Source organism: Semicossyphus pulcher, unplaced genomic scaffold, assembly GCF_022749685.1.
Source record: "Semicossyphus pulcher isolate SPU_LCO1_2020_fin unplaced genomic scaffold, fSemPul1.0.p SCAF_16, whole genome shotgun sequence".
Lineage (NCBI taxonomy): Eukaryota > Metazoa > Chordata > Actinopteri > Labriformes > Labridae > Semicossyphus > Semicossyphus pulcher.
In genome coordinates this window covers 18,142,091-18,169,324 of record NW_027211670.1, presented here as the reverse complement: position 1 = coordinate 18,169,324, position 27,234 = coordinate 18,142,091, and the positions used below count along the sequence as shown (strand labels likewise).

At 41.5% G+C, this 27,234-nt stretch overlaps 1 protein-coding gene across 1 annotated transcript in view; it reads left to right on the top strand.

Moving 5' to 3' along the window:
- Positions 1-26,955, top strand: part of LOC138593582 (carbohydrate sulfotransferase 15-like) — a 47,278-nt gene extending 20,323 nt beyond the window's left edge. The window contains exons 2-8 of the mRNA XM_069664653.1: positions 7,352-7,954; positions 10,534-10,873; positions 14,483-14,626; positions 19,549-19,705; positions 21,779-21,935; positions 24,276-24,423; positions 26,457-26,955. Coding sequence (XP_069520754.1) covers positions 7,514-7,954; positions 10,534-10,873; positions 14,483-14,626; positions 19,549-19,705; positions 21,779-21,935; positions 24,276-24,423; positions 26,457-26,650 — 1,581 coding nt within the window. The 5' untranslated portion in view covers positions 7,352-7,513 and the 3' untranslated portion in view covers positions 26,651-26,955. The remainder of the gene's footprint in view (positions 1-7,351; positions 7,955-10,533; positions 10,874-14,482; positions 14,627-19,548; positions 19,706-21,778; positions 21,936-24,275; positions 24,424-26,456) is intronic.
- Positions 26,956-27,234: the final 279 nt, after the last annotated feature.

The window sequence follows — 27,234 nt, the reverse complement described above, 5'->3', positions numbered from 1 at the left end:
TTTTTTTAGGAGCTAATAAATGAATGGTATCTGATCGCTGCATGGACTGGCTGATACCCGATACCGCATTTTAGGCAGCACTGGAGGTAATTCCAATAGTGGTATCAATACAAGAACAACTCTCATGTGGAGCAGTGAGTTTTCTGTAACCTGAGCAAAAGCTGCCTTGAATCCAAACAATAGGTAATTTCCAGGGCCCATCGGCAGGCCAAGCATTTAAGTGTATTAACAGTGTGATGAGAGTGCATCCACAGGATGGAAAAATATTGCTTCCCTGAAAGTAAAGTCTCGTCTAGTGTGTTTGTGTTGCTAGGATGTTGTTGTTGTCTTCAGGATCAACTCCAAAGAAAGCTAATTTCATGTTCACAGCGTGAGAAAAGTAGGAGTTTGATTTGCAAAAGCAGTGGGCTTAATCGAAGTTGACAGCAAGACATTTGATTGCTGCGTTTGACAGAGTATGAAAGAAGATAATCTGTCTATCAACAATGCAGCATTTCACACTTATATCAAATCATCCTTCACAGAGAGCGATAAATACAAAGAAAGGAATTGTTAAGCCTCTAAGAAAAGGAAAAGGACAGTAATAATCTGCCAGTTCGTGTGATTGGTCGGTTCTTCCCGAGCAGAGACGGGCTGCACGGAGGAGGAACATAACCAGCAGACTTTAAACAAATGTGCCTGACTGCCTGTCTCACTGACGTGTCTGTGAATGACAGGTCAGACAGCATGGAGAGGTCTCCCTCTGATGAGTTATTAAGGCCGCGGCAATTCCATTTCCCCCTCACAGGGAGGGAGCCATCAGCGCAGCATGCAGGCCATTACCACTGATGCCAGTGTCTTTGAAGTTAATTACAATCATTGTGAATTGGAGCTAATGTGTTTGATCTTTGCAGCCAGATGATACTTGGAACTTTTGTCGAGCAGACTCCCTACATCAGTGACATTCGATTACTTGGTTGTAATTTCTAATAAAGGATATGAATTAATTATTGTAGTTACATTATTTATTAAGGCTTTCTAGATTATTCAAAGGTCCGGAATAACAATAACTTTTTGGTTGCCAGGTTGTGTCACAATTTTGGCTTATGTTTATCCTCCTCTAGCTCAATGTGCATTGCTCTCTTGTGTTTGTGCAACCTATATAATTCATCTAGATGGCTTGTTAGACAAAATTCCAATCACTTAAATTGGTCCTACATTTAAAATGAAGTAATTAAAGTTATTAAAAGAGCTGATATTATCATAGCGCAGTAATATCCTTGTCGTGAGTCAGCCGAACAGTTTTCCAGTTACATATTTTTTCTACTCGAAAAGCACGGGAGTATCAATTCTCGAAGGTAAAATGCCCGAGATTTATTCAGCATGGTTTGTTTAATGTTAAAACATAAATGATTAGCTTACACATGAAGCTACGTGTTAGTTCATGCAGGACACACAACTCTTACGCCTGCCTGACAGTCTGCTGATTGAATCTTCGTAATACACCAATCACAGTGGCTTCTCACAACAAGGTGGGCTATTAAAATGCAACTTCCTTCTCACTCATTCCTGCTACACCAATGCTGCACACCCACCACGGCTGCTGCTGCTGCTGCTGCTGGCAATGCTTTGCCTCCACCAGCCTCCTCCTTTCTAGTCTGAAACCTTTTGGCCACTCTGTATACCCAAGAGGGCTTGGCATTGCGCTCCCTGGAAAGCCGTAGCATGCTGCTCGGCCAACCCAAGGGCCAACTTAAGAGTGGAGCCATGCATAACTTTATTTCCATTTGGCAATTAATGGTTAAATATATGACGGAAATACAATTATTTGAGCTTTTAAACAAATATTGATACAACAATCAGCTCAAAATTCCAGTTTCACCGGGATAAAGTGATTAGTTTAAGGCTTTTCCAGAAGAAAAATTGACATTTAAGTAAGCATAACAAATACTCAATATGACACACACGTCACATTCACCAGGCCAAAGTAAGCACTGGCAAGTTTCAAGCTTCAAGCTCAAAATCGAGTTAAAAAAGCCTTATATTGACACTTTTATGTTACATTTTTTAAGAACTGCAGGTATTGCACAACCCTCCAAAATCCAGTCGATCAGGCTCTAATACTAATACATAAAACATTGGTTATATTGAAAGTAGAAAGATGCAAGTGTATTGAAAATAGGGACAAATTTTTCTGACAGGCAGAGGTCAAAAGCACTAAATTAAGTTGGAAGTGCGGCAATAAATATGGTGAACATCCCTCTTCAGTGAGGAAAACGTCCCAATCCCCACTTTGAACGATGATTTGAAGGTTTGTCAGCTGAAAAGGTAGCTGACGCAACCTCGTGTCCTCTTTGTCCACTGCCCTGCAGCCATATTTCTGCTGCAGTTTAGTTATTTCATCATGTTTGATGGACAGGGGCAACGAATTTGCTTTATGAATAGAGCCGATCTGTCAAGCTGCCAGTCGCCCACTGCTTCTGTTAGCCGACTGATTGATTTAGATGCGAGTTCCCTTGAGAGTGACATTGTCTCGTCAATGATGCGGTCCCTTTTTCCTGTCTCTTTCTCTTCATGTCTCTGTTCTCTCTCTCCATCTTTAACCCCAGTGCCCTTTGCCTACATGCAGTCTTTTTTAAATAACCTTGAGCATGAAACCACCATTGGCTTGAGCTGTCAATAGTTGCTAATGGCATGACGACTACCAATGAGTTCATGTGTTCATCAATATCAGAAGTACAATCCTCAAAATGCCATCGTACTTTTAGCGTAGAGTGGTGTCCTCTGTTAAAAGCAAACCTTTTACTCTTTTTGAAGCTTTAATCACTTTGGAAAATTGGTTAGAATGGGACCACACTCCATTACAGACTATTTAAAAACAAGCAGCACATGAACACGACTCATTCTGGTTAACTATTGTGCAAGGCAAGCACTGATATAACATCTGCAATGAGTGGGAAAGGTTTAATTTAAGCTGTCGTAATTTAAAGTTCATCACTCTCACACCATTCTTGTTTTTGTGGTACGTTTAAAATAAGCTTTCTTCATAAGTTCTCTTTGTGGCTAAAAGCTGAAACATATTACGATCCAGAAATGGCAACAGTACACACTTTAAAAGTAGAAAGTGACCCTCTGAAGGACATCTTTTCTGGCTGCTTCTGTGCAAAGGTAACTGAACCTCACATCACGTTTAAGCGACTATTCCACTGAAATCATTCTTACTTTTAATAAAATAAAACAACCAAATACATACTGCTGAGTTTCTTTCTCTGGTTGTACCTTACTTCACTCTTTCTGCGTCTCCTTCTATCCCACGTTCTCGGCCCATCCAGTCGAGGCAGATGGCTGTCCAACAATGAGTCTGGTTCTGCCTTAAAAAGAAGTTGTTCCTCATTGCTGTTGCCATGAGCTTGCTCACGGTGGATTCATGTTGGGTCTCTGTCAATAATATAAAATTAAGAGTACGGTCCAGACCTGCTCTTTTTGTAAAATGTCCCCAGATAACTTTTGTCATGATTCTGCGCTATGTAAATAAAAATTGATTGATTGACTTCTGTAATGTACGATATGCACTAATGGACACGTCAAGGAGTTGCATTTTTTGCACCTTTTTGCCTTTATTTAATAGGACAATAGATAGAGTCGGAAATATGGGAATAGAGAGAGGGGATGACATGTAGCAAAGGGTCGAGGGTCTGTGTTGAACCCGGGGCTGCTGCGTCGAGGACTGAGCCTCTGTACACAGGGTTCTCGCTTTAACACAAAACTGGCACCCCAGGAATTGTTTATTAAACAAGTTATTCTCCGTTTGGGCTGGAATCATAGACCTATAGCTTGCCTACTTAAAATTCAATAAATTAAACTAAAAATAAAATGTGAAAACTTAAAGCTCCTGTGAGGTACTTTCAGTTTGTGTTGATTTTGGCGCCCCCTGTGGACAAAGCCGTACCTCTTTTCTCTTTGCTGTTTTTGTCCTGTACATGCTTAAGTGGTGGTTTTGAACAAAAGATCTCATCCTGCTTTCTTTATCAATCATATGTATCACTCACTTTAAATGTTTGCCCTGGAAAATGTCAACAAAGGCGGCGTGCATGTAATCGCTTCGTCTGACACCTACCCCTCCACTAGAGGTTTCAGGCATTAAAAATAACTATATAGAAATAATCAATCTTGTCGCTGATGGTCTGTTTTGCTTTTGTAGGTCATATAAAGTCATCACAATTAATTTCAGTCTGTTTCATAAGCAGCGAAAAACTCCTCACAGGAGCTTTAATAAAAACAAAAAGGTCCAATATTGGCACTGAAACACGGCTTTTTTCCCTTCACTCAAATGCCACACGTCACATTTACAGGTCGACGTGGCGGCACAGAGAAAACAGTAGGATCTGAAGGCTGTCAGGCATCAAGTTTGTAGAACACAAATCAGGAGAAGCAGCAGTGAGAGACTGGAGGAAAAAGTAAAACTAAACCTCCTGTATGTCCGAAAAGACGGTGCAAAGGCTGGTATGCGTAGCGGCGGGAGGAAGAAAGTAAATGATCAACACTAATACGTGAGCCTGTTTTGTAAGGGGTAGAAAGTACAGATATTTGTGTTAGAATGTAAAGAGTAGAATCAAAGAGAAAAATGAATGCTTAAGTAAAGAACAGGTACCTGTAAATGAAAGAAGTCCAGTATTGAAGTTTTGTGCTTTGTTATTTATTACCTCTGCTCATATCTGACTGTGGTTTCAGTCAATACTTGCATCACTCTCTCTTGCACAACCTGAAGTCGCAGTCAGAAACCTAGAGGGTTGCATATCGGTCTTTTCAGAGCAGTGTTCCTTACTCCTCCACCTGGCCCCTGGAGAGACTGTTGCTTTGGCGAGATGCTGAGGGCACAGCTGGGGGTAAATGACACCGCTTGAGCAGGGAGGCAGGCGCTCTCCAGCCGCCCTCTTATCAGCTCTGCTGCGAGCTCCACAGATACAGAAATGTGCAGAGGGTGTGGGCGATGGGCGGCGGTGGTGGTGCCGCTGGTGGTGGTTTGGGGGGCAGACAATATGAGCAGACGTGAGGAGGAGCGATGACTCATTTCTTATCTTATAATGTACTGGAGCAGGTTTGCAGGTGTAACATACGTCAACCTCATGGCGGTATCCTTCCATTTTCAAGTGTGAAGGTGTGAAAGATTACCAGGGGCTTCAGCCATATTCCCCAACATCACGCTCATCCTTTAAAAAACTGTCCTAGACCCTGGGCTCTGCTGGCTCTCTGTCATTACGCTGGATTGTATTCTGCCGTCATGTTGGCTCGGCTCCAGACACAAAGAAAGCCTCAAGGATAAAACTAGATGTCCCTGCTGCAGGAGCATTATCATTAAAGATCCACCAATTCTCTCACCCTTTAGACATTGGCCTTCCTTTTATCTGTGTGCGGCTGTTGATCCATGTGACTTCACAGTGAGGAATACCATTTTCTGATAATATAATCCCTTCTCGGGTCCAGACCGGGTATCTTTTATATTCGTGTCCCACCCCAGGAGAGTCTGACTCCCAGCCTCGGAGTTTCTGGGATGAATGCATCCCTCGTTCCTTATCGCTCTCTCCATATTGTGACTCTGATACACCGGGAGGAAGGACTGTGAGGCTGGGGAGGGAGGTGCTGAGCTGTCTGATTAAAACAGGAAGTGGAAGAGGAAGTCAGGGGAATTGGTTTAACCTTGCGTAACAAGATTTTTGCTAAATAATTAGTCACAGTCAGAATTGTGTCAGATTTTCCAAATGACATTTTGAGCGTAGCTGTCATTTACAGGATTTCTTGTTACGTTCTAGTGGTATGTAAGGTCAAAAGTATTCAAAGCAGACAGATATCTGTCACAGTGTTTCTCCACTACAATTTGTCCTCATGATGTTTAGCCTGAGGTGGGATTGGGACTACTGCAAAAACAGAAGTTTAAGTAGTATTTATTTCAGTGATATTATTGTTTGAATGCTTTTACAAGGCAGCATTACTTTGTCATTGGGAGAGACTACAGGATGTTATTATGTGCTCCTGAGGTATAACGTGGACCAAACCAAATTTATCATATCAGGCCTGATGCAGCATTTTAGTCACAGTCAGAACAAAATTTCAACCTCAAAGCATTCCAGGTGCGCAATGCAAACAAAAAACATGGCCGACCATGACAAACTCACAATGTAACTCTCAGCAGAGAAGCTTTTAGATACTTTGAGGTGTTCTGATACAAATTCCAGTATTAGAAAGACGTCTGATAGCACCTAAAATTCAGGATCGTTATCAGCAAGTACGCTCATCTAGCATCGGAACAAGACCTTTGAAGTAAAGTATTTCTGTTTTTATTCCATGTTTTTTTTCTATTGACAATACACAGTTTCAGATATTGTAATTAGTATTTAACGAAAAGATGGTCGTTAAAGATAGAATCTCGAAGATTTCAGTTTTCCCAATTTAACCAGACGTCCACGGTTGGCTCCCTTTGTCATGGTTGTAACTCTTGATTTTCCTGGCTAACGGTCGCTTTCCATTTCATCTGAGCGTCTAGTTTGTTTCTTTTTCTTTGGATTTTCACTTATTTTTGAAGTTGTATCTGTAGTCATCACTCTTTTCTTTGTTTGTTCAGCCATAGTAGATTACTGTTTACTCGCAACACTTGCAGAGACCGGAGAAGCAGCCGCTTAGCTCCGCCTACCCTCTCTGGCAGACCAACCACTGCTGGCTGATGGAAAACGCATCAGTAACTGGGCGCTGTTTGTGATTTTGTCAGCGAATGTCATCATAGACGCCCAGTCCATAATAATACTATATACTGCAAATGCAAAGACTTTCATCAGTGGGCCATAGGCTCAATCACCATTATGATATATTCAGCGATAGATAGGGACTTAACAGACATTATTTTACATGAAAATCTTTGAGATTATACCTTTAACTGTGTCTACGTCTAGCAGCACTGTAGGGAAACTGTGAAATGCTTATAAATTCTGTATATTTCCCAATCTTGTCACTTTTTTTGGCATTTTTAACATTTCTCAGAATAAATTCTTATTAGGAAGATAATTTTCAGAGATTGTTTACTGTAACCATCTACCTAATAACATTACCAACATACTTTACTCTTAATGAAGCATCGGAGAAAGGCTTATCTGCAGGTTTACTGGTAGGAACTCTGACTTTGAGTGGTTTCGTTTTTAGTTTGAGGCTGGAATTTTTTACCACACACTTAGTGGTTACCTGTCCTAACTCTCAGACCATTCTTTGACACAGAATTGCATCAATGAAACTTTGCGTTTCGAAAGTTGCTGCATCAGCCAAGCCACAAATCTGAGTCACCATTGATTCATATCTTAGTTTTCTTTCTGTTTCCTCTTTCCAGGCGGATGTCAGTGGATGAGGTGGGCAGTTCTCCACATCTCATCATGGATATCAACCGTAGGCCGTTCCCCCATCTCAAAACCTCCTGTCTGGCCAGCTCCAGCTCCACAACACCTCCCTGAGTCTGAGCTGTGACACCTGGGACTCGCAGGCTGCTGACACCATGACGCAGATGGACTACAAGTATAGCCTGCTGGGCTCCGCAGTGGACGACTACCGCAAGAGGCCGCTGATCCTGCAGGTGGACGACACGCCAATGAACCTGTTTGCGGTCCTGGAGGTGAAACGGGAGCTGCCGAAACGTTGGAACACACTTGGTTGCTTTCGTAAAATCCGGCTGTACAGCTTCCTGTTCGGCCTGGCCGTCATGTTCCTCATCATGGCTTCGTACATCCTGACAGGAGACAAGAAGGGCCTCCTTCTCACGCCTTCCCCCTACCACTTCAGCAGCCTGGTCAGCCCAGGACCTTTTGCTTTCAACCTCTCGTCAGTCAAGGACTACGCACATATCAAACTGGTTGTCAAGTCCATCACGTCCAAGGTGGAGTTTCGAAGCAGGCGACAGCTCCCGGAGCTCAAGGCGCTGGTGAACAGTGAGCCACATGTGAGTGAAGTCTAATAATATCAGTCTCATTTCCTGTTTTAATGTATTCAAAGATAGCTTAAGGACGCAAACTCAATGAGACATTTAATTTTGTTATCAGGTTGACTAATGTAATGAATCCTTCAGTGTTTTATAGTATAAATGTTATCTAATTTAATAATACTACAAACATGGCCCAGCATGATATTGATCTTTCTTTTAATTGACAATCACAGATGTAGATCTTGAGGCGTGATTAAATGCAAAGTGAAAAGGTGATTCCAATCAGTATTCGTGCCTACATGCCGTCTACACGGGGTTCAATACAGCCCCGCTGTTGTAATTCCCCACTGGTTGCAGTTTCTAATTTAATTTATAAAGAGATAAAACTGCTCTGCAAACCTTGTACAACACCTCGTGTCACACTAGATAATTGCATATGTCTCTACCAATGTTTTTTTCCTTTTTTCAGAAGGGATTTAAAGCTCAAAGTCATCTCACAGTCTTCCAACACATCGGCCCCGGTAGCTTTCTCCAAGTGTCCGTCTCACCTCAAAGCCTGCTTCAATTAATTGTTAATTCTAATGATAATGGCTTGTGCCAGGGCTATTTGCAACATAACTAATTTCTTATTGAACCAGCTAATGAATAGGAGAGTGTGGCCGCGGGACAATCAATACCACATCTGTGGACGGATCCGGCATTAATTGTCCTTAAAGTAGCCGTGTCTCACAGGCAGTGAGTGAATCATAGTAACACGGGCCTGTTTTGTGTTTGATCACCAAAAAACACTTTGAAATGTGAGTAGAAAGAGGCCAAAGTCGGATATGTCTCTCTTCACTCCTACATCTGAGGATGAGACTGGTTTCCTCTCCCAGGGCAGTCTGCCTTTCTTCATACAGACTGCTGTCAGAAAGTAAAAGACCAGATGTTTTCATTTAATGTTTTTTCACTTGAGCCCAGAAAAGTGAATATTAAATCAATGAAACAACAAGGTTTAAATGTTGAGAGTATTTACAACCACATTTTGTCAACTAAATACTTAAGACCTTTTTAGGGCAGTGCATCAGGAGAATAATCCAAGTTTGAGTTTTAATGCCTCCACTGCGGTGATTGTCCCCACCTCTATCAGTCCCATCCTCGTGAGCTTATTCGGCACAAATGTCAACATGGACGTGAGAATGAACTGGTTGGAATTTGGTGGTGAAGGGTCAAAGATCTAAGTCACTGTGACCATCTATATATAGGCCTAGTCCATACCTCAACATTGAATTTGCTAATTATGACACAATTTCACAGGGAAGTCTACTAGGATAAAATGATGACATCTTTACCCAAAAGGTCAAAGGTCAAATGTTCAATGTGAAAGAATAATGTCCCACTTCCCTCTTTGTGACCATGAAATCTCAGCAATCCCTCAGAGAATATCTTCAAATTTGCCAAAAATGCTGAACTTAAGGATGAACTGATTAGGTCTTTGGTTGTCAAAGGTCAAGGTTGTTGTGACATTATGTAGGTCCCATTCTTATGAAGGTGAAAGGTCAAATGCCTGAATAGAGCTTGAGAATGGATGCCATCTGAAATCGATTAGTAGACAATCTCAGTTTACCTTTACCGTACCATTTTTTGGTTAAGACAATCTGGCATTATGTCCCACATCTAAATAATTGCGGTGTTACCTTTCCCTTTGAACGTAGGCATACTTATGCTGTTGTTTTGTTTTAAGTGTAATGCAATCTTTCAATATAGATCCTATTCCTTGTCCCAGTCAGTTACATTGGCATTCTGTTTGAAACAGTAATGGATGGAACTTGACTTGTTGGCGGAGGCATATAACCGCCAGGCAGTATTTCCTTATTTTTTCCAAACAGAGGAATGTTCTTGACTGGCCAAGACAGTGTCCTGACCTCAATGCAACTCATCATGTGTTTCATGATCAGACTGAAGGAAACAAAACCCTCAAAACAAGGAAAAAAAGGGAAGATGGTTAAAGTTCAGACAGAGGGTGTCTGCTCATGTCTGTTGGACTGTAGCCTTTAGACGGTTGCATGCCAAGGATTTCATACTAAATATTAAAAGTTATGACTTTACTTAAGTTTATGTGAAAAGTCCAATCGCTTTTGGTCTCCTAAAATTGGAAGACGGTGTATAAAAAAGTCCCCTAAGTTCAGAGCCAACTTGACAAATATAATGTCAAAGTGTCGAAACACTGTCTGCCTGCACCATCTCTATGTGCAGCCACTTGTGTCAATGTGTCTCTGCATTTAAAGCCAATTTACTGCACCCCTCTAGAGACACTTTCCTCCTACAAACTTGTCGTGAAATGTTCAGTTGGAACCCACACAGATGGTGGTTTCCTACACCTGCCAAAACAGTGGCCTGTGCAAAAAAAAAGAAAAAAAAAGGTTTTAAATTGTTTAAACAAACCGCTTCCTTTAAGGGATCAGTGAAATGACTGGAATGTATTTATGTTTCATCGCGCAGCCTTAGCAATTATAATTTCATGGGTTTACAGAAGGCCTTGTTTTAAATGTTTTTGTATATATGAGAAGTACGGTGGCTCTGGAGTTTAATGCATCCTGCTTTCTTTGCCTTTACAGATGTTTTCTGTTATCCCCCGCAAATTCCTTCCTGGCATCAAGAACCCCTGTTGGTATGAGGAATACTCTGGGAATATCACTTTGGACCCTTACAGGACAAACTTGTACGCACGCTACTCGAGGCGTTTCCGGACCGTGTTTCAGAACTTGAGGAACACTTTCCGGGAACACTTGTTCCACCGCGATGGGAAACTCTACCGCATGCGGTGTCTTCCTTATTTCTATATCATCGGCCAACCAAAGTGTGGCACGACGGACCTGTACGACAGACTGAGGCTGCACCCCGACGTCAAGTTCACCACTTTCAAAGAGCCGCACTGGTGGACCCGCAAGAGGTTTGGTGAGTAAAGAAAACTGTTACTTGCTGTGGTAGAAGCCCTTCAGGCTGGTACACAATAATGAGAGCCCCGAGAGCTTTAGGAGTGTGAATGTGACTAGTATATCATTTTGTCAGAGCTAGACCTCAGGGGGGTTCAGAAAAGCACTCAGCGACAAGATGCTTGAAGGGGTCTCAGGCTCAAAGGCAGGCCTGTCTGATTCATGAGCACAATTTAATTATCTCCTGCATTCAAACTGTCATTTTACTGCGAGATTTGTGGATTGTGGTAACTACATATTGCAGTTTCTAACAATTGCAGGAGTTAATTTGAGGGAAATTCCCTCCGACATCTTCACTCTGTGTCAAACAGAACATTTTTCAACATCAAACGCACCAAAAACTAACCACAATTGTTCCTATTTTTCCAAGTGAAACCTGTCTGGATGTGCTGTGGGCTCTGAATGTGACATGAATTAAGTATCTGTGATGCATGCAGTTCAATCTTCCAGTGCAATTAACGAACAAATGAATATTCAAGACCCCTCTTATGCTGTGCATAATAAACGCAAAACGGTTTATTTTCTACCTACCCTCAGATTTAAAGCTCTAGTGGAGTTTTAACGTTCTTTACCGCCTTTTTAATACAACATTTTGAACGCCCCCTCCCCCTCCTCCTGTGTGCTTTAACAAAAACATCATCCTTTACCGTGCATTTCCGTTACAGGAAACATTGATGGTTCTCATGCGGTGACAACGCTCATTAATGACTCACTGAGGACTATATCTAGATCTAGATTGAATGTACTACACCGTCATCTGATCTGTATGCCTCTATAGTAGAACCCACTTGAAAAATAGACGTATAAAACACAGCGTCTGAAGCCTCCTCACGCTTTGAACCCACATATGTGGGTGCGCTGTTTCCTGCACTTGTTTAGCAAACGTTGCACTCGTTCCTCACGACACTTCTGCCCACTGTAAACTTCCTTCTGCTCCTAGTTCTGCCTTTGGTTTACTGCTTTCTGGAATTAAGGTGATTTTATTCTCGTTTAAAAGAGTAACAGAGCAATCAAACATTTATTTAATCAGAAAGCAAATCATTCCAATTTATGAGGGAGCTCGTTGATATTTTACAGTTTCTCCGAGGCATATTTCAGGTTGTTCTTTCGTGTCGTTTAAGAGAGTATTTGCCAATTTAGCTGGTGGAGATTTATGCATTTTCACTGGTTGTTTTCAGCTGCCGCTATCCTGGCTTACACTGTTTGTAGTCTCGGAGTTTGAACAGGTGGTGATATGTCAGTTCCCCAAACAGAGAGATAAACCCTCAAACTGTGCGTCGAGAGTTAAGAGCCGCCTCAAAGCAGACATCTGGTCGTATGGCGGCTCTGTTATCTAAATGCGTCGATGCCATCGTGTGTTTCTTTCACCACGTGCATCTGTGATGTTAGAAGAACCAAGACGCCACCGCAGATGGGATTAAAAGCCAATTCGAGAAGTGGGAGTGTGACTAAAAAGCCTCTGTATTAAACGAAACCAACCCTCATTTAACTTGCAGATGCTTCCCTGCGTCAGCCTTTGGTTAGATTTGGTGACTTTTCCTTAATGACGCTTAAAAAAAAGCATCTTGTATCAGCTTTTTTCATAATCAAATATAGTCAGTAATTAGGATGCAGGCGTACAGAAAGTTAAAAAAAGAATCTGAAATGATCTTTTGTTTTTGTTCCCAAAAGAACGGAAATCATGACTCTCAATACCTACATGCCTTTTGTTTTCTTCTATAACTGGAAGCGCCATTAATATTCATGAATTACGGAGAATCTTCAGCAGCTTAAGAGGCAGGCATCGGGGGTGTGAGTCAATGTGGGTGCGTCACTCATGCGTGCCTGCGTTTGTGAACATATAGTAATAGGAGAGAAAAAATGTGAAGAGCAGCAGTTAAAGTGTAAGGCAGCGATGTGTTCAAAGTGAGCTGTGATTATGAAATTGAAAGCAGATTAGATAATGACTTTAAGCGCACGTACAGTGTGTAGATAATCTCATAATTGTCCGTCTTTAAGAACAGCAGCTGCGCTATCTCATCAGCGCAGCATGAGCACTCTTTTAACGGTGATATCTCGCTGTGCATGAGCGCTATTCTTCTGCTCGGGAATGACTGATGCGTTCCGTTTCGCCCGCAGCTATCCATCAAAAAATTATTGAATTATTTCAGTGCCTTCACCAGCGGGTTATGGTGTAATAATTCTCTTTTAAAGAAGCTAGATACGGCACTGGGCTTTTTCTTTATTTGAGAATTTCATCCAAATTCTCACCATAAAAATCAAAGGAGCTTAGCCGAGGCAGCCAAACGCATCCTTTTGAAGTTCATCCAGTTGCTGACTGCGCCCCTTATCCCTCTGAGACGCACAAACCTAACTGGTGGATTGATCAGTCAGCATGCAAAGCGTATTTTAATGTGTAGCGTTCAGTTTGAGTTGATAATAGTTTGAACCTCATAAAGCTGCTGGATGTGGTTGAGTTGTTGTGTTTTCTGCAGCCTGCTAAATGCTGCTGTATCCCAAGGACATGAGTCCCTCTCACTTATTGTCCTCTCTCACATCCTTTCATCTTTTCTACCACTTTCTCTCCCTCTCTCTCTCTATCCCCTCCAGTGTTTCACTTGCAGCTATGCGCTTGTAATCAGCACTTTTCTCTTAAGACATCCTCTGAGAACACTCTGAATTCAAATGCTCTTGTTTTGTATTTATTTATTTCATTCCCCCCCTCGAGGCTCCACTCATGCGATGCAGTGAAAAGGTGATTTGATGCGATCCACGCCACATAACTTTCTTAGAGGAGCAGTTTGAATGTTAATCAGTTGTTTCTGCCGTACGCAGCGCCCATCAAGAAACTGTTTGGAAATTGGGCGATGCTTCGGTCATATCAAAAAGGAAAGAGATGCAGGAAGGAAAAAACCCTCGAGCGAGACGCACAATCACCATCAGTTCGTACAAGTACAGCTGCTCTGGATAAATAATGACGCGGGGCACACGTTTGGAGAGTTTACAACAGTTTTCTAATCATGTTTTCCTGCTAACTAGAGGAAGGTGTTTTACAGCGACACCATCAAAGCATCACAGAAAGTAACAGACGCCCGAGCTACCTCATTATCCCCATGCTGCATGGATCCTCCTAAGTCCTACTCTCAGTCTCCACAACTGCAGAGTAAATTGTAATTATGCTGCCGACCACAGCAGCTCAGATGGAGAACACATTTGCTTGTCCTGCGTTTAAAGCATTAACTTGGCTTTGGCTCTTAATTGGAAACACTGGAAACAGAGCAGGGACAGTGTTGGATGTGACGTTTATGAGGTCACCCTCCAGTCAGGACAACACAGAAGACCCAGTGACCTCCTTTAGAGTGATCACAGAAACACATGGAGAGGACTGAAAACATTCTTGATGGATACACACCCATCTTAGAGCAACAGATCCCCACCCTCTGTGTCTGACCTCAATATTTTCAGCATTAGAAAGAGAGACGTTAGTCTGCCTCTATTTTCAACAAAGATGTGATAACTTGCCAACGCAATTTAACATGCATTTGAGATGTGATCGAGTCCATCCATCATCCTTTTCTTCTTCCTCCATTAGGTATCATCCGGCTGAGCGAGGGCTTCCATGATCGATACCCGGTGGAAGACTACCTGGATTTGTTCGATCAGGCTGCGTACCAAATCCAGGGCAACCTCACGGCAAACACCACAGGAAGCCCCAGCCAGCCTAACATCATCATAGGTAAGCGACACTGTAAATACTGTATGGTTAATCTTATATCTGGTAAAATATTCTGCATTTAAATCTGAGATTAAAAGCAAGCAGAGTAAGGAAGGGAAAAATTGGTTCTATAAACGTTGAAAGACGGTAGCTCAGTCCGTAGGGATTTGGCTTGGGAACCGGAGGGTGGCCGGTTCAAGTCCTTCCTGAGCTCCGTCGAGGTGCCCTTGAGCAAGGCACCTGCAGCCCCCTCACTCTGATTAGTGCATGTCCATGAAATCCTGTTTGTGCTGTATTTTCAGGCCTATGTGTGTGTAGCATGTTTGAAAAAGCTGAGTGAAAAAATGTAATTTCCCCTCGGGGATTTATAAAGTATGTCGCCTTCTTCTTCTTCTTCTTCTTAAAATACAGTCTATTCTGCCAATGGTTATTTTATTCAAAAAGTGTTGTGTCAGTATTTGTGCCGTTTTTAAAGACCGGTATCCCCCCTATTGAAAAAAGCTACCCACTGTTTTCCATGCCTTCTGTCTTCAGGGCCAAGTTCACGTGGTTTTAACCACAGCTTTTACACGTCTTTTCAAATCTGAGATTACTTCCTGTGGTTGTTAGTCACCAGGGTTGAGACATCACTAGGATGACATATGCGTTTTGTGCTGGGAAGTCAATGGAGGATGAGTGGTTATTGCTTTCTTTAGAACTGGCTGTGACGCTTATTTTGGTTTTTGAAAAAAACAGATGAGCCAATTCTAAGGAGCTGTGTCAGGGCTTTTTTGGGCATGTTTTAATAGATCGCTGGCTGCTTAAAGCTCCTATGAGGTTTGTGTTGATTTGGCGTGGACGAAGCCGTACCTCTGATCTCTTTGCTGATTTTGTCCTGTACATGCTTAAGTGGTGTTTTTTAACAACAAATCTCATCCTGCTTTCTTTAACAGTCATATGTATCACTCACTTTAAATTTCTGCCTGGAAAATGTAAACAAAAGCAGATAATCACCTCGTCTGACACCAACCCCTCACCATCAGGCATTACAAATTACTATATAGAAATAATCAATCTTGTCGCTGATGGTCTGGTTTGCTTTTGTAGCTCATATACAGTCATCATAAGTAATTTCTGTCTGTTTCATAACCAGTGAAAAACTCCTCACAGGAGCTTTAATAAATAGAATCAAACTCCATTTGTTCATTTGACTCTTTTACTGAATTTTGTCCACCTGAGCCTGATAGTGTTGTTCCGAGTGTTAACTCCAACACTGGAATACATCTTCTATCTAGCTGATTGCACCACATCAGTGTTAGTGGTCCCGTTCTCCAACTTAACTGACACATCATCTTAGTTGTTTAAGCTCGTAAACTACATGAATCAGGACCTTCAGTATTTCATGTAGATCAGGTAGCTTGTGGAACACAGTAGGTGTATCAGATTTAGCTGTCATTTGAATGTGTAAGATAAATAAGTGAAACATTTAGGTTAATGTAAGTATTCGATCAGACTTGTCGTATTGTCATCATCTGCTGTACTGTAAGTTTTTATTATTCAATATCTATGCCAATACGACATTTTCTACTTAATTATTTTAACTTATCTCGCTTCTATATTTATTCCATTATTGTTCATTGATCATTGAGGGGCGACCCTTATTTACAATGATAAGAGTCCATTACAGAAGACATTAAAAGACAAACAAAGTGTTGAGAGATGGATAAAAGGTAATTTAAATCACTGAACGGGAAATTTTGACATAGAGATAAGACAATTAAAAAGGAGGACTAAAATACAGGTGTGTAAGATAAACCCTAAAATGTTCATTATTAAAATTAGAATAAAATACACTTATGTAAAACAATTACAAATAGAGGTTGGGAGATTTAAAAGCTGATTTTTAAAATGGTAAAAGTACATTGACTCCAAGTTGTTGTTTATTGTGTGTTATTCACATGCTTGTTCATTTTGGAGCAATGTGGCACTAGAATTGCCATTGGGATTAATAAAAGGTCTATCTTATTGGCAAATATGCAATATTAAAAAGGTCAAGATTGGGCCCCCCGCCATAAAATTAATAGGGACAACTCTATTACAAATCCCACTACAACAGAATTAAAAATAAAGACAGGCTGAGTCTGCCTTACATTGACCTTTGTCCGACTAAAGTCTAACACACATCTTGATTCTGATCCAATATTTACTCTAGTCTAAGATTAACCGTAACATAAACAGTTAATACCAAATATTGTTCTTTTACACCAGGAAAGTACAGCAGAGCATCAGTGAAAGCTCAGGAGGCTGCTTCTCACCATATAACTTGGTACAAATGATCACAACCATTCCAGCTCATCAGATCTGCACAAACATTTCCTGTCCAGTGTTATCTCTGGCTTCCTGTTCAGTCAGAGCCACCATGAAGGGGGCAGCGTTACCCCTCCCCTCTGTGCTGAATCATATTAGTAACTCAGGTCATGTATCAGCTGTGCGACCTGTGTGTGGAGCATTGACTAACAGTCCTCTGTGCCCTCCTCAGGCTGCAGCCAATAGCGTTCAGCTCAGGGTGAGCCGACACTTGCCTGGAACTTCACTTGTAATCTCGTGTCCGATATTACAAAGCTGCTATCGAGGGCAGCGGGTAGGGAGGCTGAAGCACTGAGCTGAATGTGACTCAGCCCTAAAGAGAGGCTGGGACAGCTTAATAAAACTCGACTTCCTTCTGCTTCACTTTACTGAAGTGCTGCAGAAAGGGATCATTGTTTTTTTGTCAGGACAGCAATAATATCCGCAGCAGGGTGGAGATGTCTCACAAACTTCCGTCCTGTATCTGCATATCCTGCTTCCATCTGTCTCTGTCTTTCCCCTCGTCCAAACAGCATCTCAAAGAAAAACTGATTTCCAACAACAGCCTTTTCACGCTGGTTTGAGTTGCTGCATTGAGCGCAGCTTAGCATGCCGCCCAGTTTTGTTTCCCTCTTTAAATAAATAATCCTTGTAAGAGGGAGGGGAGTGTGCCAAAACTCCACTCAGTATTCACACCGTGCCCTGGGAGAGCGCAGCAAGGTGCAGGCCTGTGGCCAGGATCTCGGGCTTCTGACTCTCTTCAACCGCCGGCCAACAGCAGAGGCACGCCGGTCTGGCTCCGCCGTTTGTTTGCCCTATTACGGCCTCTCCCCACGGAGCTAAATAAGCTCTTTTAATGGACATGGAGACCTTTAAATAGACCTGATCACAGTGTGTATCAGCATTAGCAGCGATCCTGTTTCGCTCTCACCGCTGTCAGCACGGAAAACAGAGCCTGGCTATCATCCGTTTCTCTGAGGAAGCGAGGCAGATAAGGCCCGTGTTGTGTTCTCTCTACAAACACGCCGCAGCTTCTCCTCGCTGATAAGAGGATAATGAAGGCACAGACAGACTAATGAATCCTGGATATCATTTCGCAGCACAGCCCTGATAAAGTTTCTGCTCTCAAATTGTTTGAGAAACAACGTCCTCTGACTGGTTATGAGCACCACGACTGCTCCGTCTCTGTGAGGAATGCAGTTATTCTGTCATTTTGCTCACAGCTGGAGATGTAATTACTCTAGCTTATTTGTGTTTGTGCGTTGCTTTAGCGTCTTTCATTTCATGGACTTGTTGCATGTGTGGGAACACGCTGTGTCTGTTAGCTCCAGCCATGATTTAGAGGCAATTATATGAAGCATTTCAGACAAAACTCTATATTTATAGCTTATTGTGTTTTGTTTATTGAAGAAACTAATTGGGGAATTCATCCCTTGATTATTTTAAGAAATAGAGAAAATTAGATTAAACAATAACCCAAAACTCAGAGTAGAATAACCATTTAATTTTTCCTTGCATATTTTGATTGAGTTTGGAGGCTTATCAGCCATTCATTCGCGCTTTCTGCCCACATTTCTCTACATTTTCTGTACTGCCAATGTTCCTAGGGAGACGTCTTTACTGTCAACTACATTGCAAGCATTTTTAAGCAGGAAACAAACAGTAAAAGCACAAGGCCACAAAATGCAGCTGAGAATTGGTTTAAAGTCAAGCTGCAATCTTTGATCTCAAAATCTGTAGATTTTATGTTGATTGATTTAATTCATAAATTTAGTAGTTTATAAAATGTCAGAACATAGTGAAGAATGTCCCAACCCAAAACATGGAATTTGACCAGCAGATAAACACAAAGTTGTTGACAATAATAGGGGTGGGAATCGCAGGGTAACTCACGATGCAATACGCAATACTATACACGATATGCGATACGATACGCGAGGATACGATACAATACGATACGATACGATACGGGATACACGATACACCATACGCGATATGATACGCATCACGATGCGCGTCACAATACGCGATACAATACACGATACGTGATACAATACGCGATATGATACGCAATATGCGATACGATACGCGAGGATACGATACAGTACGATACACCATACGCGATACAATGCGCGTCACGATACGCGATACGATACGCGATACGTTGCCCACAATAACGATAATATCACGATACAGTGATTCTGCGATAATTGATTTTGCAAAACAACCATATAATGTTACATCACGATATCTGAATGAACTTCTTCAGCCAATTAATTTCCCTTCATGTTACCCTCATTCATATCACAAGTGCCACCACGAGGAGTCATAAAGCGCGATGAGTGGACATTTGCCGCCAGCCTATCGATGTATTGCACGAGTCAGGACGATGATAAATTGCCGTATCGATATTTTGTCCCACCTCTACAGAATAATCTCATAAAAGACACGAAGCTAAATCCTCACATTTGAACCATGCAAAGCTAAAACTAATTCAAGCATCAAATGTAACGCCAAGGAGTAACAAACACGTTGTGCATGTGCGTTTTGTTTTTATCTCTCTGTGATTGCATAATTGTGAGTGTGTAACTAAACCATTGTGGGTGTGTGTTTCGCAGGAGAAGCCAGCGCGTCCACCATGTGGGACAACAACGCCTGGGTCTATTTCTATGACAACACCACAGAGGGAGAGCCCCCCTTCCTCATCCAGGACTTCGTCCACGCCCTGCAGCCTGACGCCCGCTTCATCGTCATGCTCAGGGACCCGGTGGAGAGGTGGGAGTCATCTCCGTTTCACTGCCTCAAACTTCATATCTGCATTAAGTTCTGACACGCACAGCGGCACCTTTGTGCTTCCATCATAGCTGTTTACACTGCAGACACAGACAGATACTTCCCCTGTTTATAGGAAACAAACAGAAGATGTGTTGCCTTTTACTGGCTGTCACATAACTTTCATTATGACATCTTTATCAGAGGCATAAACACCTGCGGCGGAATGCCTGAGAGACGTTCTGTTTAAACTGAGATTACTTTAGGCTGTTAAAGTTGCTTTTTGCTCGTCTGAACACGCTCTACATTATTGCTTGTGCCCCTCTATTGAAATACATTATTGATATTGCTCCATCAATTTTCACACTCCTGTTAAAATGTTAGCATATTTCAGACAAAAATCAATTCAAAGTGCTCCACACGGGCAAAGAAAAGCATTGATATGACATTTAACAAACAATGAGCAGCGCAGGCCTTGTTATAAGCCGGTTTTTAATGTCCATTTTTCAAATGTAGTCCATTCAGTTGTATGGAAACTGATCCCCTGGCACCACTACTGTTTTACAGTTTACAGTCTGTCTCATTCTTTACTCATCCATATTTTAGCAGTAGCTTTCCAGTCATCCGAACAAAGATGACTACGCATCCATATTCAAAGTCAATGAGTTATTTTGCAGCCTTTGCTTTGCATCCATTAGTGACCTAGTCCATGTTTGTATTTTGTTTGTTTTTGAAGAATTCTGTTCACAAAAAGGATTACGATTGCTTTCTTTCTTGTTTTCTGTCCTTTCCAGTAACAGAAAGGAAAGCCAAGATTGCACGTGTTTGTATTGGACTGTCACTGTTTGCTTTCAAAGACTCTCTCTTTGATGAGCGACTTCAGCTCACAAATCTTCTCCTCTATCCGTTTGTTTGTCAACTAGCCGCTTTACACAGCTCGTGCTAATGCATATAAGGGACTTTGTGATTCCCTTCATCATGTCCCGATATAGACGGGTTTTCTTTTGTTTCCTTTCAGTTTTTAGTTGCGACTAAAATATATGTGGCTTAACTTAGTCATGCTGAAACCTTCATGGAACACGTGTGGCTGCTGCTGGACTACAACCAAAACACGATGTCATGACTCTTACTTGACTGTATCACTGTGGTATTTTCCTGCATTTTCCTGCTCTTTAGTACATGCAAAATGAGGACAAAGATTTCGCCTATTTATTGTCTTCATTTTGTGCAGGAAGCATTTTCTGATCATTTAGCTACTATTTCGTTTAGAGCAGCTGTTCCCAGACTTTTTATGCAACGCACCTCCTTCTACATTCCGACCGGGTTGATCAACCCCCAACCCCCGACACTTTAAAACATATATATATATATTCATAGCCTATTTATAGGTGCATTAAAGGCCTCAAGTTACATTCTGCACAAATAATTAAGATATTCAAAATATTCAACAGATCACAAAAATATGCTCTTACATTCGAAACTGAAACGAAAAACGTACGCACAAGTCCTCACTTTTAAAGAGCAAAGAAGATGAGTGAGGGCGAGGAGAAACGCACAGGCAGTTAGGCCCACCATGAGAGAAGATGGGGAACATGCTGTCATATTTTCAGCCACGTTAAAGAAAATTTTAATCAAGTTTAAATTACAATTACCAAACATAATATAGCGGTTACGGAAATTAGAACATCAGTAGCCTTAATTTGAGATACACATGATCCACCAAGTAAAGAAAAATCTGATTGACACATGCACAGGCTCAGAAACAGATCACATGGACAAAAAGTGGATCCATTTGAGGATTTTCAAGTGAAAAATCCCACTTGATGTAATAAATACACCATTACACGCGCACCCCACTTTGGGAATCCCTGGTCAGAGTAAACTGCAATGATAAGAACTTGTGTTTCTTCAGTAAACAGCTTTTTGAACAAGACAAAATATGAAAGAGAATAGGTTTAAAAAAGCAATTAAAACATATTTTAAGATCAGTTTGTGAAAAACCCTGATGTTCTCTTTTGCAGCAGTACAATTTCATTGTCTATCTCATGCTCAAATGTATCCTCTGTTGTCTTGCAGGCTCTACTCTGACTACCTGTACTTCGGTATTGCCAATAAATCTGCAGAGGATTTCCACGAGAGGGTGTCGGAGTCGCTGCAGTTATTCGAGGGGTGCCTTACAGAGTACACAATGCGCTCCTGTGTATACAACACTACTGTCAACAATGCCATGCCAGTGAGTAAACCCTCCCTCTCGCTTTTGTCTTAGAGCCCTGCCGGACTTAATCGACCGGCGTCTTAGCTGGTGGGTGAAAAGAAATAGAAAAAGGAGTGAAAAAGACAGATGGAGTGAAATCCACACTTCATTAGCACACACTAAAGCTTGCATGACAGACTTTATGAAAGGGTTTGGCAGCACTTTGAACCGCCGAGCAGGGCAGCATCTCGGGCCTCTTTTTGTTTTAGAAAACTTGTTTAGCAGTGGTGTGAACTTCCGTCTTACTCACAAAGCAGACTAAGTCTTAGTGTCAGCCAGTGCAGGGCCCCAGTGTAGGGCCCCTGGCCAGCTTTTCCCACACTGCCCTGGGGCAGAAGGGCTGAGAGGGGGGAGGAGAAGAGTGGCCCGTCCTCTTTTGGCTCCCCCTCCAGGCTGCCTCATATTCAAAGGTCCTCCAACAGCCTCTGACAAGCTTTACGGCCCTCTGGGAGCATGCTCACTCTCTGCCTCGGCCTAATTGTCCAACCACTAATATCTCCTCAGAGTTATTAGACCATGTTAAAGCATTACAGCTGTCCTTACAGCTTCTCTCATGCCTGTGGCTCTGTGATAAAAGTTTGGGAGCACAGATTAGAGTCCGGAGAGAAAAGACCAATAAACACCAGCATGAGAGCACAACTGGCCTTCACTGTTTGACCAAATTGATTTAACAAAAGAGCAGTTTCTGGCCTGGAGAGTAATCATCTGAAAGTCCTTTCAGTTTTGCTAAAGAGGCAAAAAGACTCCGACAGTTCCGTTCCCAGTAACAAGGTGTTTGTTTATGCCTACTGGTCTGCAATGAACTGTCATATGAGAATCCAAAAATCCATTTCAACAACAATTAGGCGACCTGAAAGTGCTCTGCTGAAATCGCACAAATGATAAATGGCTTCTGGTGTTTTTTGGGATCCTTTGTTCAGTGTTGGAAATTTTTTAAATTGGTGATAAATCATAAGTTCCCAGAGCGCAAGCTGAAATCTTAAAATACTTTGTTTTGTCCGACCAACAGTCTAAAATCCGAAGATATTAGAGTTACTGTGGTTAAAAAGAGAAAAAGCACACCAGAGAATAAAAAAGCCATTAATGGAGAACAAAGAAAATAAAAAACATCATGTCGGGGTATAAATTAAGGAGGTTTCTGGCTATAGTGATAACTCCATCTTTCTCAGAACCCTGAACCACTCACACCCTGTCTCCTAGAAATTATTTTTGTATATCAATAATATAATATATCAATAAACCAATATTCTCATTATGTTGTGGTGAAAATGTCATTTCTGCCTGGATTTGCAGGGAAGGCACACATACAAGGTGCAGGACTGTCAAACTATAGTCCCCGTTTTGTGTCCAAGCTCTGTCTCTGATTAAGTTTGCGCAACTAAACAATTTAGGTTAAGTTAAAGGGGGGGTATTATGCTAATTTCAAGTTTCGTATTTCACTCTGTGATACCTGTGGAGTAGCTTAGCATAATTTAAAGTTAAACAAACTCAGAATTTTTCTCACACTGGTGCTCTGTACAGGCCCTCATACAGCCTCTGCCTGAAACGACTAGGTCAGCTCTGTACCTTTAATAAACCCCACCCCTACAAGCCCACTTTCTTCTGATTGGCCAGCTCTCCGAAGCCTGCTGAGGCTGCACTTTGTGACGTCACAAAGTGCAGCGTGTAGAAAAAACAGTGTGAAACCTGGCGTTCACAGCAGCCTGCAGACTGAGCTGAGAAGCCTGGGGATTACTCCAACACACTTTTACCTACAGATTTGAAACTTCAACCACATTTAGTCTGGACATTCAACATTGTAACATTATGTCCTAAAATGTGAAACAGCATAATACCCCCTCTTTAAGGGAAATAATGTTTTGTTTAGATGTTAATTAAGAATCTAATGTATAAAGTTGTTGCTGATTTTTTTTTAACGTGAAAAATACTGACGTTGCTGATGATGATGCAAGATAGCAGTAAACTTTACACCTTTACACTTTACATGATATGTTCAATAGACATGAGTGCTACAACTTTGACTTACATGGTATGTTAATTAAAAAATGTCTTCATTATGTTACTTGAAAACATAGTTTGGTTGGCATAACTTGTCCCCAAGTACTAACGTTTTCCCTGTAATTTGTAGTAGACAGGACTGACCATTCACTGCTGATGATACCAGTACCTTAATGCCCACAACTTCACCCAGCCAAGTGCACTGGGAAGATAAAGGAGGAAGCTATTGGATTTCTCTCCATCAATGTGTTCTTTAGCTTCAGGATGTTACTCTTATAGAGCTCAGTTATCTCACATTGTTCTCCTTTTTTGTGTCTCCAGGTCAGATTGCAGGTCGGCCTCTACATTGTGTACTTGATAGACTGGCTGACCGTCTTCAGCAGGGAACAGATCCTGGTCCTGAGGTTGGAGGACCACGCCTCTAACAGGAAATACACGATGCACAGAGTCTTTGATTTTCTCAACCTGGGTGAGTACGCAACAACACATCCGAACATATGACCTTGTCTGTAATTACTCCCTCTGGGGACTCAGTGTGATCAATACAATACAACAGATCACTACAGACAATAAGGGGATATGTATTATTAAATGCATGTAATCGGCTGTGATTGTTAGCAGCAGGGATTAAGCAATTATCCGAAGCTGATGCCGATTAAAGTAAATCAATATGAGCCAGGCATGGTGATATTAAAACAGCATGACAGCAATGTAATGTAAATATGCACAAGCCTACAGACTGCTGGGGAATGAGAAGCTTCACTTGTTGTTTTGAACTGAAGAGTTTTGAAACTGAAAATAAAAGTTACATTTAATAACAGGCTTTGAACGCAGCTTTGCTTTGTTCAATTTCCAACTTGCACTTACAAGCACAATGTCCCCTTTTTCTATATTTTTGTGGTGTTAAAGAAATGCTTCTAGCCTGAAGGCCACCAACAGTTGAATACTTTGATTTGCAGCCTGCAGTGATTCTAAGCCATGAATGTACTCGACGGAGATAATGAGGGTTCTGCTGCTATGATAACAAAGAGCAGTGCAATTGTTGAAGTGTTGAAGTTTACATTGTACAACCCACTAGCTTAGAAGAATATCATTCAGATACAGTTCTGATTTTACCTACCCTTTCATACTTACATTATCTAAATGTTCAAATATTTCTTTGGCTATACAGTCTAAAGCTATAAACCTGCAACATTTGCAGTGCAACTCAGTCTTTTTTTTTTTTTTTTTTACAAGGATTGAAATAAAAAAATCTTTAACAGATTAATGTTTTGATCTAAATATGCTAATCAGAAACTCTAAAGAGCCAAAGTGAAGTTCTTCTTTTATCCAACCAAAAGTCCAAATTCTCAAAAAATAAATTTTAGAAGCTGGAATGAGCAGATTTTTGGACATTTTTGCTGGAATCTGACAGATATATTTGTTGGCCTACATTATCTGGTAAACATGGGCCTGTCAGAGTGATAGCATATTTGTTTTCCGATATACTGAAGTAAAAATCTTTCTTTACGGGATGTATGATGCAGAAAACAAAGCTTGGGGTGATTTGAAAATGGTCTCATCATGTTGTGTTTCCAGCAGATTGGCTCCTATTCCATTGTTTACAATACTTTCAGCTAGGGGTGGGAATCACAGGGTAACTCACAATACGATACGTGGCCCACGATAACGATAATGTCGCGTTACAGCGTTTCTGCGATAATTGTCATATTGCAAGACAATCATATAATGATACATCACGATATTAACTTCTTCTTCTGCCAATCCATTTCCATTCACATTACCCTCATTCATGTAAAAGCGCCACCATGAAGAGTCATGAAGTAGTGACGAAAATAAAAAATCTGTTTGCCAAATACTTGTAAGTTCAAATATCGATATTTGGTGCCCATCAACACTGTTTGCAGCACATGTAGCATAGCATCACAGCTGAGTCGACGGTGGTCCGCATAAAAATGGCTTACGAGCTGTTTTGTTTTTGTGTTTGTTTAAAGGAAGCATCCTCCTTTCTCAAAATGTTGTTACATCAGCTGCTGCGTTGGTAACATTTTTTATGCTCCAAATCGGATTGGCCTCAGTCTCAAAAATTCTTTTATCAGCCAGGCTCAAAAATGTTTATTGATCATCAAAATTCTTGGCAATTTTTTTCTCTGTTGTGTAATCAGTTTTGCAGTTCTAGCTTGCCATTAACAGTGTTATATATGAGACAGTCAAACACAGTTTTGCCCCTTCTGTCTGAGTGCCCCCTTACTTCCACCACACTGCTCCATCCCACTGTTTAGTTGCCCCAGAGCTCAGACTCATGTCTTCAAAGACCTGCCAACACCAGCCAAGGTGCGATTGCCAACCAGAGCGTCAAATCCTCTGCTCAGAGCGCTGCTGATACACAGTGACATTTCAGAGTCCTTCACTCGATTCTGTTCCATTTGTTTAGTGCTGCGGCAAAATCTGAAGTGGCCCAGAAAGCGGGGGTGTAAAGGGAAGTGTTTGTGTGTTTTACAGGGCCGCTGACTAAAGAAATAGAGTCAGAGATCACAAGGAGTCCAGCGTCGAACACCAGGAGGCCAGCAGACAAAAACCTGGGACCCATGCTGCCCATCACGAAAGAGATCCTGCGGGACTTCTACACGCCGTTCAACGAGAAACTGGCCAAAGTGCTGCGCAACGACTCCTTCCTCTGGGAGAGCGACTCTTAACTCTGAACAACCCACCTCCCCTTTGCTTCAGTCAAAACAAACCACTGACGTGTCGGCCAGCCCCTTCCTTTGAGTTTCATCTCGCTCAAGTGCCCATTAAATCAATGTTTTTTATTTAAATTATTTTTTAAGTTATAAAAGCAGAGATGAATCAAAGACAGAAAATAGCACAAGAGAGAGAGTGGTGATTTTGTGATGTGTGTGTGTGTGTGTGTGTGTGTGTAAGAGTGAGTGAAAGAGAGAGAGAGGTGTTAGCAAGTCTTAAATGTTTTTTTGTGAACAGATGTACAAAATTAAATAGTGAATTCAAAGATATCCAAACAGAGTCCTGTGTCATCTTTTAAAGTTTGGTGATTAATTAAAAGATAGTCGGCCTCACAGAACTGAAAAGACGAGACATGCTGTAATAGTTTTCGTCCTTTTTGTCCGACACAGCTGGAATATATCCAAGCAGATAAAACACTTACATCGTGCCTTGATCATAACTCAGTCTCCTACATGTTTTTCAATGAGAACAAGCCATGTGTTCAGAGCTCAAGGGTTTAGTGAAACAACAGCACCCTCTACTGGACTATCTGTGTAGT